The sequence below is a fragment of the Euphorbia lathyris genome, chromosome 7, assembly GCF_963576675.1.
Source record: "Euphorbia lathyris chromosome 7, ddEupLath1.1, whole genome shotgun sequence".
NCBI lineage: Eukaryota > Viridiplantae > Streptophyta > Magnoliopsida > Malpighiales > Euphorbiaceae > Euphorbia > Euphorbia lathyris.
Genome location: NC_088916.1, coordinates 13521812 through 13537059, shown reverse-complemented (window position 1 = coordinate 13537059; position 15248 = coordinate 13521812). Strand labels below are relative to the sequence as shown.

Genomic DNA, 15248 nt, shown 5'->3' with positions numbered 1-15248 from the left:
TAGTAATTTTTGACATATTTTTTAAATTCTAAAATTACAAAAAAAAAAAAAAAAACTATAACGAGATTAGAAAATACGTTTCTGTTGAATCAAATTCGTCGTGAGCATGCGCACACAGTCCATTTAGGTTTAGGATTTTTTTAAAATTATATTTAATCCCAAAATAATTTCAGAAAATTAGAGGATACCATTTTTATCCTTAATTCAATAATTTTAACTTCAAAATTAGAGGATAGAAAAGTAAATATCAGCAAAGTTTAAGTACTAATCCAAAAACCTTAAACCCTTCCATTCTCTTTTGCTTTTCTCCTCCCTCTGCTGTCCAAAACGGCCGCCTCTGCACAACCACCACCACCACCACCACCACCACCTGTGAAACTACTACTGCCTTCTCCATAGTTTTCTTGCTGCTAAAAAAGAAGCTTCAACTTAGCAAAGTCCGACTAACCACTCACCTTAAGGTGATCGGTTCTTGCCTCCGTTTGATTGGCTGAGAGATTGAAATTTTGTCATTCAGCTTCTTGCAGCGGTTTCCTGTTAGGAAAAAAATGGGGATTTTCGAACCCTATAGAGCAATTGGATACATTACAAGCACTATACCTTTCGTCGTCCAGCGATTAGGCACTGAAACTTTTGTCACTGTCAGTGTTGGTAAAGCCTTTCAGGTTTACAATTGCGCTAAGCTCAACTTAGTTATCGTTAGCCCACAGCTTCCAAAGAAAATCCGTGCCCTTGCTTCCTTTAGAGATTTCACTTTCGCTGCCTACGGAAAGGACATTGCCGTTTTTAAGCGCGCTGAACAGGTAAATTTAATTTGGGAAGAACCTAAAAGAGAGAGAGAAAGATCATTGATGTATAAATTGTTGCTGTTTGGCAGGTTGCTACTTGGAGTAGACATTCCGCTAAAGTTAATTTGTTGCTGCTGTTTGGAGATCATATTCTAAGCGTAGATATTGATGGTAATATGTTCATATGGGCTTTTAAAGGAATTGAAAATAATCTGGCCCCAATTGCGCACATCTTGCTAGATGATAAATTTAAACCTACCTGCTTAATGCACCCAGATACTTATCTAAACAAGGTAATCTTGTTTGTAACCACTTCGTGATATTATTATTTGTTAAGTTTTAGCTGCACATTTTCTCAGGAAGAATTTTGTAATATAAGCAGGTTGTTCTCGGGAGTCAGGAGGGTTCTTTGCAGCTCTGGAACATCAGTACTAAAAAAAAGCTTTATGAATTCAAGGGATGGAATTCTCCTATTACTAGTTGTGTATCATCGCCTGCTTTAGATGTTATTGCAGTAGGTTGTGCTGATGGAAAGATTCATGTCCATAATATTCGTTGTGATGAAGAGTTGGTTACCTTTTCTCATTCTACTAGAGGCTCAGTGACTGCCTTGTGTTTCAGTACTGGTAATCAATTTCTCAGAGCCTTTACTATTATTCCAATGAGGCTGAATGGCTTCATAGTATATTATATTTAATGTTTATAGTGCTAGGGCTTCCAATATTTGTGGCCCTTCAAACAATGTTGCATTTGCAATTGAACAATTACATGTTACTTTTTCATTTATTGCTCATCTTATAGATAGAGTGAAGTAACACAATTAGATGTTCGTAGTAAATAAGTTGCCGAGAAAGTCTTTTGTAATTCTTTAATATACTACTTCAGGCATGTTGTCATCTTGAACATATGAACTGAAGTAGCATTAGCAACTAATTAGTTTTGGGCTTGTATGAATATATGTTGACTGTGTTGCTTTTCTGTTAGATGGGAAGCCACTTCTAGCTTCTGGAAGTTCATCTGGTGTTATAAGCATATGGAATCTTGAGAAGAGAAAGCTCCAATCAGTCATTAGAGAGGCTCATGATAATTCAATACTTAATTTGCACTTTTTTGCTAATGAACCCGTCTTGATGAGTGCTTCAGCGGACAACTCAATTAAAGTAAGGATAAGTCAGTCCTTGAATATTATTTTTTGAGTTCTTGCTTTGAATTTTTTCATAGATGAATTTAATTATCACATACCACATAAGCTAGTTAATTTATATCTTCTTATTCTTAATTATAAATACTTGAGTTTGTGGGCCTTGATGGATGCCATTGCAACAAGAATTCTCCACTTTCCCATGAGTGTTTTCTCTGTAATTCTAGATTTGATACATCAGTGTGTAGAATTCTTCTGATTTGAGCTATAGAACAAAAAGCTCCTCCTATGCAAATGCAAAGTCTATTGTTATTAATTCTGTTTGTGTATGTGTATGCTAACATTCAAAATAATTCTTTTGAAGTATGCTAACATGAGCTCCTTTCTTATTAATTAGTTCTCTTAGGTATGCTAATTAGAACTCTCTCCATTTTCAATTCTTTTTGGAGTGTGCAATTTTACGGGGTCTGAGAATTCTGGTTAGGTTAGATAAACGTTTCTTCTTTAGGTTCAAATTCTGTCCTGAAGAGAGAGGGAGAGAGGGAGAGGGAGAGATGAGTACATAAGAAACAGTATCTACCTGCATTGAAGTGGCTTTAAATTTTTTGACAGAGGAATTAGGAATGGAATTTGATGAAATATATTTTTGCTGAACATGCTAGTATCAGTCCCTGAAAATAATTGGAAGGATAATAATTTGAAGGATGATCATGGTAAGAATGAGCCATTGTCTTTAGATTCCTTTGGTGTCCTTTTAGTAGAGCTTTTACCCATCTGATAAATCTACACAAAGTTTGCAATTGCATTTCATGTAGTTCTCATCCATATTTTGCCACTTTTTTTTAACAACCGCACATAAAAATTGTGATTTTGAAATATCCAATGTGATTTATGTGAGAAAATAGAGATATAAGATATTAAGTTGGATGATTAGAATACGAGCTATCAAGAGAGGTTTCTCCAAAACATGGTATAATTTGCTTCGTGATCAAAACTACTGTAGCATGTGGATTTTGATGTATGCATCAACTTGTATAATAAGTGAAGTTTGTTTTCTCTAGGTATGGATTTTTGATACAACTGATGGAGATCCTCGCCTGTTGCGCTTTCGAAGTGGACATAGTGCTCCCCCACGTTGCATAAGGTAGCAATGCTAATTTACTTGTAATATAATTTTTTGAATTATATATTTGTCAACTTCTCAATTTACATAACTGATTGCTTCCGTATTTCACTGAGAAAGGTATTTGATGCTTGTGTTCTACTTTTGTTTCGTTGTTACTTTTCCTTTTTCATTAGCAGTTAGCACCAATTGGTGTTTTTCATTATCAATTACTGTACCTTTTTTAGGGAATTATTTACACTTCACATAATCTTAGTTGTTCCAAAACCTGCTTAATTACCACAGGTTCTATGCTAATGGGAGACATATTTTATCTGCTGGTCAGGATCGTGCATTTCGTCTTTTCTCTATAATCCAGGTTTGGCATCAGCATTGACTCATATCTCTTTTGTTTTGTTTTTGTTTTTTTCATTTTCCAATATTTATGAAAGTTCTGCACTCCCTTTGCAGTTCAGCTGTTAGTCCTTCCAATGTGGTTGCATTGCATTAGATTTACTTAATCTTGTGGAAAAAAATGGTTTTATTTTAATCCTCAACCATTGTTTGCAGCTTTGGAATGGCAAATGTATGCAGGATTTTTTTCTTCTTATAAATGTATGAATTTGCAGGGGAAATTTCCTTATGCACTGCACAGTTTCATAGTAGTGTTAAGGAAGATCTTGGATTAGGTTGGGAGAAAATATTGAGAATGTTTCTTTATGCTTGTAGATGAGATTAAGTTACCCTAAACCAAGGCTGTATCTTGTAATTCAGAGTCAACAGAACTGCTGAAGTTTTATCTTGCTCTTTTTTTTTTCTCTCTCTTTTCTGGCCTATGGTTCTTCCTTGTGTATAATATTTCCTCACCTGCATCTGCTTTTATACACTTCTTTTCTACCAAATAACTAGTTATAAAGTTGAAGTTCACTCTTTTACACCGAGAACTCTTACTTTTGCCTGCTGGGTGCGAACAGGCAAATAGTAGGGAGAATATTGTTTATCATCTCTCTCATTTCACTGCATTGAAATCTTATACATATGTGAAGACATATTCGGCACGAAGATAGACTATGAACAGTTGCTCTTTTATAGGTTCTGTCATTTGTTTATTGCATTTGGATGTTATTGTAGCACTATGCTCATTTAAAACTGTTTTCTTGTTACTCTGTTATTGAATGCTTATTTATTCCCATCAATTTAATGCTGCCAACAGGATCAGCAAAGTAGAGAGCTTTCCCAGCGTCACATATCAAAGCGAGCCAAGAAACTCAAGATTAAGGTATGAGAAGGCTAGAGCTTTTCATTATGGTTGGCACTATAAAATATGTTTGGTTGAATTCTGGTTACATGGGTGTTTGCTTTTAGTCTGATTTGTGAAATTTTCTCATATTCTTGTACTGTATGAGTTTTGTTTTTAAATCTGCAATACATGTAATATAACTTAAACTATGATTCACATGATGAGTTTCTTAGAATCTTTAAGCGTGTATAGAAGTCCTCGTGATTTGGATCTTCTTATTTGTGCTTCAATGTTTGATCGAGAGCTACAAGAAGTCATTTCTTTGGTCTAAAATTGCTATTTCTCTAAAAAAGTGCTAAATTGCTTACTGGGTCTTTGTTTTTGCTTAATTTGCAGGAAGAAGAATTGAAATTGAAGCCTGTTATTGCATTTGATTGTGGTATGATCTTTCTCTAGAAAGAATGCTTTTCAATGAACTATGTAGAATGAAATTCTGAATGTGTCCATGGCTGAATTGTTCCATACCATAGTTCTAAAGGACAATAATGTATTGCAATTTGGATTAAAAACATCCAGAAGAGATTCGTCTGGGAATTGGGGCTGCAATAATTGTGTATGCTAATTGCTAACTCGATGACATGTATTGGGGTTTCCAGAAATGGCTCGAGTCAAGACATACTTGGATAGATTTTTTAATTGGCTGTAGAAGCTAACTGTGTGATTGGGGATACTTGGATAGATTTTTTAATTGCCTGTAGAGGCTAACCATGGGATTGGGGATCCTTGTTAGATGATAAAACTATCAATAGGCTGGTGATGGTTTAGGGTGTTGAATAAGGGATTATATTATGTTATCGAATTTTGAAGTAGGAGACTGTTTTGGGTTGTAGTCTTGGGGTCATCGTGGAGGATGATAATACTGTACAGTATAAGTTAAATTCTCTCTTGTTTTTTCCTACACCATGTATGCTGTGCCCTCTTTTAAGAAGGGTTTTTTGGGAAAAAACTTCGAACAGTATGAAGGATCTTTTTGTGATATAACTGGTTTTTATTGCACCTTTCTTCCAAACTGTTTGTGAAGGTACTGTCTTGGATTTGTGTTAATGACTGTATATGGTGTGCTAAGTGGTTTCCTTTAGTTTTCTTAGATGTCAGATTTTTGTCTGTCAAATATCACATGGGCTGAAAAAATTATTATAAAGTTGAGATTGTGAATTACAAGCTTCACACGTGGTGTGCAATCTGGCAAAGCATTATAGAGTTGAATTCTTATTCTGCTGCTATAAGTTTGATGTTACTCTTGGTTGCTAAGTTGATCAAGGGATTGAACATTTTGCTGGCTAAAACATGATTTAATTTCACGAGGAATATTAGTTAATTAAATGCATGTACAATGTCCATGTTAGTGATCTTATGTAGAGTAGCTTTATTTTGATAAAACATTTAATATATATTTTCTTTCAATGCCATTATTGTGAAAATTAGAAAGATATAGGAGTTTTATTCCGAGAGAGTAGATGAATATTCATATGGCTGTATTAAGATTTTTATTTATCAGTTATCACTTCTTATTTCTGTTTTCTTATTCTTTTTTCCTTTCAGATTATGTTTGTGTTGGTGTGTCTTTGAAATATTCTGAAATTTTCACCTAATGTTTGTCAAAATTTTAGCTGAAATTAGGGAGCGGGACTGGTGCAATGTGGTTACATGTCATACGGATACTTCACAGGCATATGTGTGGAGGCTTCAAAATTTTGTTCTTGGTGAACATATCCTGAAACCTTGCCAAGAAAATCCAACGGCGGTTAAGGTTGGATCCTCAATCTGTTTAATAGTTACATACGTTGTTTGTTTGGTTATAGGGCACATCCAAGTTTTCACTTTTCATGGCTTATACATTGAGGATTTAATGTTTTATTTTCAAGTATTAAATTTTCGAAAGATAGATAGCCTTTTTTCCTAATAGGTAAATGAAATAAATATATTGGTATAAAATTGTCATTATTTGATGACATGTCTCAGCAACAATATCGGTTGTGTTATTGGAATTTCAAATTTGAAAGTTTTAAATCTTAGAATGCACAATCTTTTAGATGCAATCTTTCTTTAAGTTGAAACTCTTGATGAGCCTCATATTCTGTACCAGGCGTGTGCCATTAGTGCATGTGGCAACTTTGCTGTTCTAGGGACAGCAGGTGGTTGGATAGAGCGATTCAATCTTCAATCAGGAATTAGCCGAGGCACATATTCGGATGCATCAGAAAGAAGAAACTGCGCCCATGAGGGAGAAGTTGTCGGAGTTGCTTGTGATTCGACAAATTCCCTAATGATAAGTGCAGGATACCATGGAGATGTGAAGGTCAGTATTTTATTTGCGCCTGTATCATGCTTAGCATTATAGGGGATTTTATAAGAAGACAATTTATATTTAGCATTTTATGAGTCTGCTAACTTAACCTGTCTATATACCTACACACAAATGAGACATGTATAGTGAGGTTAGAAACAAAAAAAAGAAAATTGTGATTTGAGTTCTGTTAGGAACAGAAGATATAACACTGTTAATGTTGATGAAACAAGATCATGTAGCTTTGTTAATGCAATATCTCAAAGAGATTTCTTGTAAACATTACAAACAGCAAAGGTAAACCAATTAGTGAGACCTGAACTGATCTTCACCCCTTCTCCTCGCTCTAAATGAAGAGCCTAGCTGAAAAGAGAGAACAGAACATAATATTTTTCATAGTGCCTCTCTCCCCTCCAGAAGCAGAACCCTTCTTGTACCCCACAAACACACACCCTGTTACGTAACGGCCTTGTATTACCACGAGACATCCCCACTTGTCTTATTAGCCAGCTCAACCATGTATAACTCCTTGGCCACGGATACCCCTGTCCATCCTATTGTAAACCTTCCACAAATAGGGCCTTGCATTAGAATTAGGGAGTTCCCCAGGCCCATCCGCCATCAACATTTTTATCAAGTTCCTTGCCTATGATGATCAATTTATGATCTGGACCTGTTACTAGTGATGGTTTGCGCCTAACCCTGGAGTGTGCCCTTCATCCTCTCAAAATGCAATTTTTATTTAATTTTAAAATTTGAAGTACTGTTTGTATGAAGGTTAATATTCCTAAGAATATTGTGTTTTTCTGATTTTGATTGCTATCTATCACTAAAATATAATATTATCATAATCAAAGCCATATTTTGCTATGTAAATGGCCTATAATTGATTAGAAACCCCTTTTATGTTTAGGGACTCTATGAGATATGTTTTCTCCCAATCGCAAACTGTATATGATCTTTGTTTGTGCTATGAATTGCTGATATGATATCCTTTAGCTATATATAAATTGCTTGATTTCAGCAAGCTAATTTATATTGGAGTTTTTTCATTTCTAACTGTAGTTTTCGTTGCAGGTTTGGGATTTCAAAGGACGTGAACTAAAATCCAGATGGGATATTGGGTGTTCTTTGGTTAAGATCGTCTATCATCGTCTCAATGGTTGGATCATCTTTTTGGTGAAATATTTTAGTTACGTCTTTCAGCCTCTCTTCCAATGTTCTAATCATTTTTTTTCTTCATAATGTCACAGGTCTTTTGGCTACTGTGGCAGATGATTTAGTTATACGTTTGTTTGATGTCGTGGCGCTAAGAATGGTTCGCAAATTTGAGGGTCATACTGACCGTGTTACGGATTTATGTTTTAGTGAAGATGGGAAATGGCTTTTGTCAAGCAGCATGGATGGGACTCTTAGAATTTGGGATGTCATTCTAGCCAGACAAATAGATGCAATCCATGTTGAGGTGCCTATCACAGCACTGTCCCTATCACCGAATTTGGATGTATTAGCCACAACCCATGTTGATCAAAACGGAGTCTATTTGTGGTAAATCCTTAACTTTGTGTATCATCTTTGTTTTATAACCTAGGGCTGCTTTCCGTAATTTGATAGCTTTTCTGTTTAAGCTTCAATATAAGGTTGCATGGAAAATCTTAACCTTACATTATTACTAACAATAGAAGGTTATGGATTACATTATTGCTTTCCTATGTTGCACTGAAACGAAAACTGAAACAGAAATGGACACTGGGAGACCATGTTTATGGAAAATATAGGAAACATAAATGTGGGGAAACATGTAAATAGTAAATAAATATATGGCGGTTTTTCTTTATAATTTTTAAGAATTACTTTTAACTTTTAATATATAAATAATAAAAATTAAATGTAAAAATTGTATAATAGGAAAGCAAAAATAAGTTTTTTCATTTTGAAAGTTTGAAGGAGTTGATCTGTAAAAAATTTATGGTTTTAATGCAATGAGATTGATTAGGAGTCTTGATAATGTCGGTCTCTTTCTAAAGACGGATTTTATTTTAAGAAATAGGTTTCCAAATTCTAAGAAACCAATTTTCATTTTTTTTTTAAAATTACAGAAACTTGATTCGAAGGTTAAAGTTTCAGAAACTAAAACGTTTGTGTAACGTGGAAACTCTTTAAAATAAAGGTTCCGTGCAACATAGTTGTTTTTAAATGATAATCTAATATTAAAATGCTTACACTAAGTATTCAGCCCGTATTATATTTTCACTCTTGGTTAGCACTTGGAACTTGGAATCTCATAGGATGTTCTTGTGTACTCATTTTCCCATCAAATTTGGTAGAAGCACTTGTAATGTTCATCATATGTTTTATTTAAAAGGAAAATGAGAACTCAGTATTTATAGCTGTTATTCTTCAGGGTTAATCAATCGATGTTTTCCGGGGCTTCAACTATTGATTCTTATGCAAGTGGAAAACAAATAGTGAAAGTCAAATTGCCATCTGTCTCTTCAGCTGAAGGTTCTCAAGATCAGGACTCTAATAAGCCTACTTCAGAGCCATTACCACATGCCGAGGAATCTTCTAGCTTTTCAACTTCCATTCATCAAATTCCGGAACTTGTTACTCTTTCTTTATTGCCCAAAAGCCAATGGCAGGGCTTGATCAACCTAGACATTATAAAGGTCTTCTTTTCAATTTTTCATATTCTTTATGATGCAATATCCCTGTTTCGGTTTCATAAGATTTCTTCTATCATCATCTTAAATGTTCTCATCCTAAATCTTTGTATGTAATTCAGATACGTAACAAGCCAATTGAGCCCCCTAAGAAGCCTGAAAATGCTCCTTTCTTCTTGCCTACAATTCCATCACTGTCTGGAGAAGTGTTGTTTAAACCCACTGAGCCGTCGAATGAGGATGCTAAAGTTAACCAGGTGGAAAACACTCAAATGAAACTCGACTTATCATCTCAGTTTCTGCGAGTCCTTCAATCATCTGCCGATCTAGAAAATTGTACGAGTTCTTGTACTTTATCTATACTATCTTCATTTATGAGTCTGATAAATATTGCTTTCAATATTATGGTGATCTCACAATTTCACAATTAAAACTCTTGCAGTTTCAACGTTTACTGATTATATCAAAGGTTTGTCTCCGTCAACTCTGGATATGGAACTTCGAATGCTTCAAATAATTGATGAAGACGATGAGGGTGATGATGAGCAAGAGCTAGATAAAAGACCAGAGTTTGTTGCGATTGAGCTGATGCTTGATTATTTCATTCATGAGATATCTTGCAGAAACAATTTTGAGTTTGTACAGGCTGTTATTAGATTGTTCTTAAAGGTACACCTTTCTTCTGAGCTCGCGTTTCGAATCATTCCTCGGATTCTGGTTGCTTTTTCTGGGGCGACAAGTTATGCATATACTAATACCTCAATGCATGGTCTTTGTGTTTCAGATACATGGTGAAACAATACGACGCCAATCGAGATTACAAGACAAGGCAAGGAAGCTCTTAGAAACCCAATGCGCGGTTTGGCAGAGAGTGGATAAATTGTTCCAAAGTGGGAGATGCATTCTCACTTTCCTCAGCAATTCTCAGTTTTGATTGTACACTTCAGCTGTTGTGATCTATGATTTTAGGTAACCTATTTTCGCCACACTTCTCTCTCAATTTTTACAATTTTGGTTCATACAGGTAGTGTCTTGAAATGTCCAAGTAGTAGGCTTTTTGGGTGCTATTATAGTCTCTTTTGTCCCCAAATTTTGTATCTGTAGAGCATTATTGGTTATTTTATTAATATGATCAAACCATTATTATAACTTTTTGCATGTTAATTTTATAATACTGGGTTTAGTGAGAAACTCCTCATGACACGTGTTTCACTTCTCGGAAACTGGTACGAAACGTTTCCAAGCACGTTTCCGTAATTGCCCAAAATATGAAACGCGTCTCTCAGTTTTTAAACAGTTTCTTCTACCTATTTCAACTAAAATTTTGGAAATTCATACTTTATATTTTGCAATTTCTATTCAGTAGGAAAATTCGAACTTTCTCTTCGACTGATGATTCCTTCAATTTAACGAACTTACCTATATTTGTTTCTCCTATAATTCCTGTCTCTTGAATCTTCATTGGGTTTGAATTTTCTTTATCTTGTTTTTTAAATATATTATTATATTTTAAATATTTATAAACATGCCTCTATATTTTTAATATTTACACGTTTTCCCTACGTTTTCGTTTCCTACAGTTTTTAAAAATTACGTTTTCTGATGTTCATTTCCGCTTCTGTTTCTGTTTCCATGTAAGATAGTGAAATATATGGTGGGAGCTATTGAAAATTAAAATAATAATGATGAATAATGAAGTCAAATGTGAATAATTATTTTCCAGAGATTTCCTTTTTCCTTTGATCTGTCTTTGACTAGGTAATTAATTATATGAATTAGGCCAATCCGAAAGCAACATTTGATGAGACTTTATTTTTGCTTATTTCATTGAATCTCTGAAATTCATAGGAATTCTTTAGAACCTTCTTTGCTGTTTTCTGTTCAGTCACTTTTTCCTGTTTCACTTCTTTTTTCACATTCATTTTTTTATTTTATTCTTATAAGAATCTACCAAATTCAATTAAATTATTCCTCGGATTTCGTTTTTTATTCATCCAGCTACATTTTTTCAATTTTGATTTGGTTTTTCACTGTTTCTTTTTCAAAAGCGTTTTTGTAGAAACAGATGGACAACTTAAAAGAGTAACGAAACCTAATTAGAAGTCTCGCAAACAGATTCGGTTATAAATTTGTAAACCAAAACAAACTCCATTAGCTTTTATTAACATTGAAAATCACAAGACGACAGTTACTATTTTGTGATACGAAATTACACAGTATTTGAAGTGTTAAAATGGTTGAATATAGAAGGGCAGGGCAGGTACTAGTTGTTAGAGTTGGGTGGCCAACTATTTTATTTAACAATTATAACACTTTCCAGCTTCTTTCCAACTGCCTTTGGTTTTCCAATTTTACACAAATCACAATACTGGATACAATTTAGGGTTAATTATAATTTATAAATAGATGCTATGTGGTTACACGGATTTGGAGATAGATGCCTATAATATTTTTCTTTACAAACGCAATCTTGTGGTTGCAAAATTTTGCATTTTTTTACTTTGTCAAATTTGGCCGATAACGATCTCAAAATGAAAATTTTCAAGAATTAAAATTGTTTAATATTATATTTACTATGAATCATATTTTTAATTTTTCAAAAAAAAAAAAAAATTTAAATGCAGTTTTGGATGTGTAACGTGGTTATACAAAAACTATAAAAATCTTAATTCAAACCGTAAAAAATATATTTTTTTAATAATTTCAAATACAGATGAACTTAATAACGTATTTTTAACAGAATTAAATGTTCATAACTTACTAATTTGATCATAAAAGGCTTCATGAGACAAAAAATAAATGATCAGGGGCTTAATGTATCTAAATAAATGATCAAGAACTTAATAAATAAAAAAACGAAAGATCAGAAGCCTAATGATGCTTTTTGCCTTTTTATTTGCTGCACGTCTCTCAACTTTGGATAAAATCATGGCTTAATAGACATTCAACCCCTTAAACTTTTAACTTTTTTTTCATCTGCCCCCCTCAACTTAGGGGACAACCTCTCAACCCCCTCAACTCTCTGAAAACATCACATACAGCCACTTACACTAGGGGTGAGCAAAACCGAACCGAAAACCGAAAACCTAAAAAACCTAACCGAAAAAACCAAACCGAACCGGATTGTAGTTTGGTTCGGTTTGGTTCTTATTTTTATACAACTTTGGTTTTCGGTTCGGTTCGGTTTGGTTTGGGTATAAACCGAAAAAACCTAAAAACCGAATTAAAATATTATTTGATTATTAAAAATAACCTATTCCCAATACAAATCAATCTATTAACCCATTCCTACTACAAACCAGACTATTATAATTATTTCAAACCTAACACTATAAATTAGCAGAGAAAGTCGAGAAAGAGAGGAACTCAACTCCACAGCAGCCGCTCTCTCTCTCTCTGTTATTTCTTTCTGTCGACTTTCCAAGCAAGTCGATTGAGTTTGCCCACCCTCTATTCATCTAATCCGGTGCAAAATTGTCGTACTCCTTCGTGCGAAAATAGTCTTGCCGCTTACTGATTACCAGGAGACTGATTGAGAGTCTGAAAAAGGTACGAATTGGCAGATTTTCTTAAATAATAAACAAGTTGTTCACGTTTTCTTAAATATACAACTATCAATAATAGACAAGCTGTTCACGTTTTCTTAAATATAATGTATATGAAAAACAATTAATTCTGTTGATAATATTATAAAGCACAATTGGTTCTGTTCATGTTTTATTACGTTTTCTTAATAAACAATTGGTGCTGTTCATGTTTTGGTTCTGTTGATAATATTAGTACATATATTAAAACAATTGTTTAGGTATATAATAAGATATATATGGAAAACAATTAGTGTTGTTCATGTGCTGTTAAATTCCCAACCATAAAATTATATAAGAGGTACATGCATAGCAAATTATTTCTTTTAGTGATTATGTGCAAATTTCTATTCATATCTTTATGAGTGGTAATACTAATATTTACTAATCATTAAAATTCTAATTATTTCATAAATTGTGTTTCTATTTGTGTTGTAAACTTATTATATGTTCTATTTTTATTTTTTATGTTTGTATTTGTATTCTATGATCTAATTTGTTTCGGGTGAACTAACTTTTTATTTTTTACGTTTTTTATTTTGTAGGTTTAAATTCAAACTTGGTTGATAAAGTTTAATTTGGACTTTAAACTTCAAGACTGTTATTTTAGTTATTATTAGTACTTACATCAATCAATTTTATTATTTTGAGAGTAATTTATATTGGATTATTATTTTAGTTTATTTGGAACTAATTTATAATGGATTATTATTTTAGACTATTATGGTTATGGATTTAGAATTAGAATGATATGATATGATGAGATTTTAATTATTTTAAAATTATAAAAATAAGTTCCTGGAACAAAAGTTCCAGCAACATTGTTTTTGGATTGTATGCTTTATAACAAAGCAAAATTGACATATATAATGTAAACGTTCTAAATAAAAAAAAAAAAGTTACAGGAAACATTATTATTTATATCTAATTTGGTTTGGAATGGAACCAAACCGAAATAGTTTGGTTCGGTTTGAACCGAACCGAATTTTAATTTGGTTCGGTTCGGTTTATAAAATAGTCTTTATTAGGTTCGGTTTTATTTGGTTCGGTTCGGTTTTTGAACCGAACCGGACCATGCTCACCCCTAACTTACACCCCTATGTTCGGTCAAAATATTGACCCGTGTAGAAAAACGCGTTTGAATATATTGACCCTTGTAGAAAACATCTCTATGTTCGGTCAAAATATTGATCCGTGTAGAAAACATCACAAATGGGCTTGCTCGTTGAGCAGGGTCTCAATGAAAAAATTTAATTAAAAAAAATGACACGTGGCATTGGTGTGGTCAACAGTGAAGCACGTTTTTTACACGGGTCAATATTTTGACCGAACATAAGGGTGTAAGGGGTTGTATGTGATGTTTTTGGAAAGTTGAGGGGGTTGAGAGGTTGTCCCCTAAGTTGAGGGGGCCAGGTAAAAAAAAGTTACAAGTTTAGGGGGTTGGGTGCCTATTAAGCCTAAAATCATTATTACCAATTCAATTCGGATAGAAAAAATTAAGGGCAAAGTACGAAAAAAATGCTCGTGGTTTGCCTTATTTGCAAATAGAGGTCCATAGTTTAAAAGTTTACAAATAGAGGTATGTGGTATGTTTTTTTTATAAAATAAAGTATTTAAAATTAAACTTTTAAGTAATTGATGACAATAAGAGTATTTTTTTAATTTTTTTCTGTTATATTTATATATTGACAAAACACAGATCCAAAATTCAAATTGAAACGGTGTAAAATGAATTTAAATATCAATTTAGTTCATAAACTGTCAGATTAGTAAATAACGTAAAATTCCACCATATTATTTATTGTTTCGATTTAGGAAGTTGTTTTTTTGGGATTATATGTTTTGCTGATATGTAAGAATACTTTTTTTTAAGATAGATTATATGTTTTGCTGATATGTAAGAATAGTTTTTTTTTAAGATAAAAATGTCTTTAGCTGTAATCAGAACTTAACTGTGTAATTATAATACTTTGTTTTGTAAATAAAACATACCTCATGCCTTTATTTGTAAATTTTTAAATCACGTACCTCTATTTGCAATCTGGGCAAACCACAAGCATTTTTTTTGTACTTTTCCCAAAAATTAAAATTATTAAAACAAAAAGTATTGAAATTTGAATAGCATGTTGTTTTTTTTGTGGGTTACTAAACCCAGCCACTAATTTATACTTCTAGCCCCGGGAATAGACCGAACTACCCTTTGCACTAAATTTGAAAAAACCCAAAACCTCTCAAGAACTCTATACGATTTTTGCTCAAATCCGGACAAATTAGTGAACCGAATCATGGATGGTGACAGAAACCGTAAAAGAAAAGCTAAAATGGTAAGATTTACCGCTTTATTTCGTTGATTTTTAGATCGAATTGAATCTGTTGGTAGTTT

The 15248-nt window shown here is 33.2% G+C and overlaps 1 protein-coding gene across 2 annotated transcripts; it reads left to right on the top strand.

The window, feature by feature from the left end:
* The first annotated feature begins 296 nt into the window (after positions 1 to 296).
* LOC136235916 (uncharacterized) lies at positions 297 to 13548 on the top strand. 2 transcript variants are annotated; one of them, XM_066026002.1, is made up of 17 exons: positions 297 to 803; positions 878 to 1081; positions 1171 to 1414; positions 1773 to 1948; positions 2991 to 3073; positions 3338 to 3410; positions 4245 to 4310; positions 4668 to 4710; positions 5942 to 6081; positions 6418 to 6630; positions 7696 to 7780; positions 7872 to 8166; positions 9023 to 9287; positions 9404 to 9617; positions 9724 to 9950; positions 10066 to 10250; positions 13411 to 13548. In XM_066026002.1, the coding sequence occupies exons 1-16, from the start codon at positions 549 to 551 to the stop codon at positions 10213 to 10215; spliced, it is 2733 nt and encodes a 910-aa protein (XP_065882074.1). In that variant the 5' UTR covers positions 297 to 548; the 3' UTR covers positions 10216 to 10250; positions 13411 to 13548. The 2 variants fall into 2 exon arrangements, with proteins under 2 accessions (XP_065882074.1, XP_065882073.1); XM_066026001.1 differs by lacking the exon at positions 13411 to 13548 and having other exon boundaries at positions 298 to 803; positions 10066 to 10430.
* The last annotated feature ends 1700 nt before the right edge of the window (positions 13549 to 15248 follow it).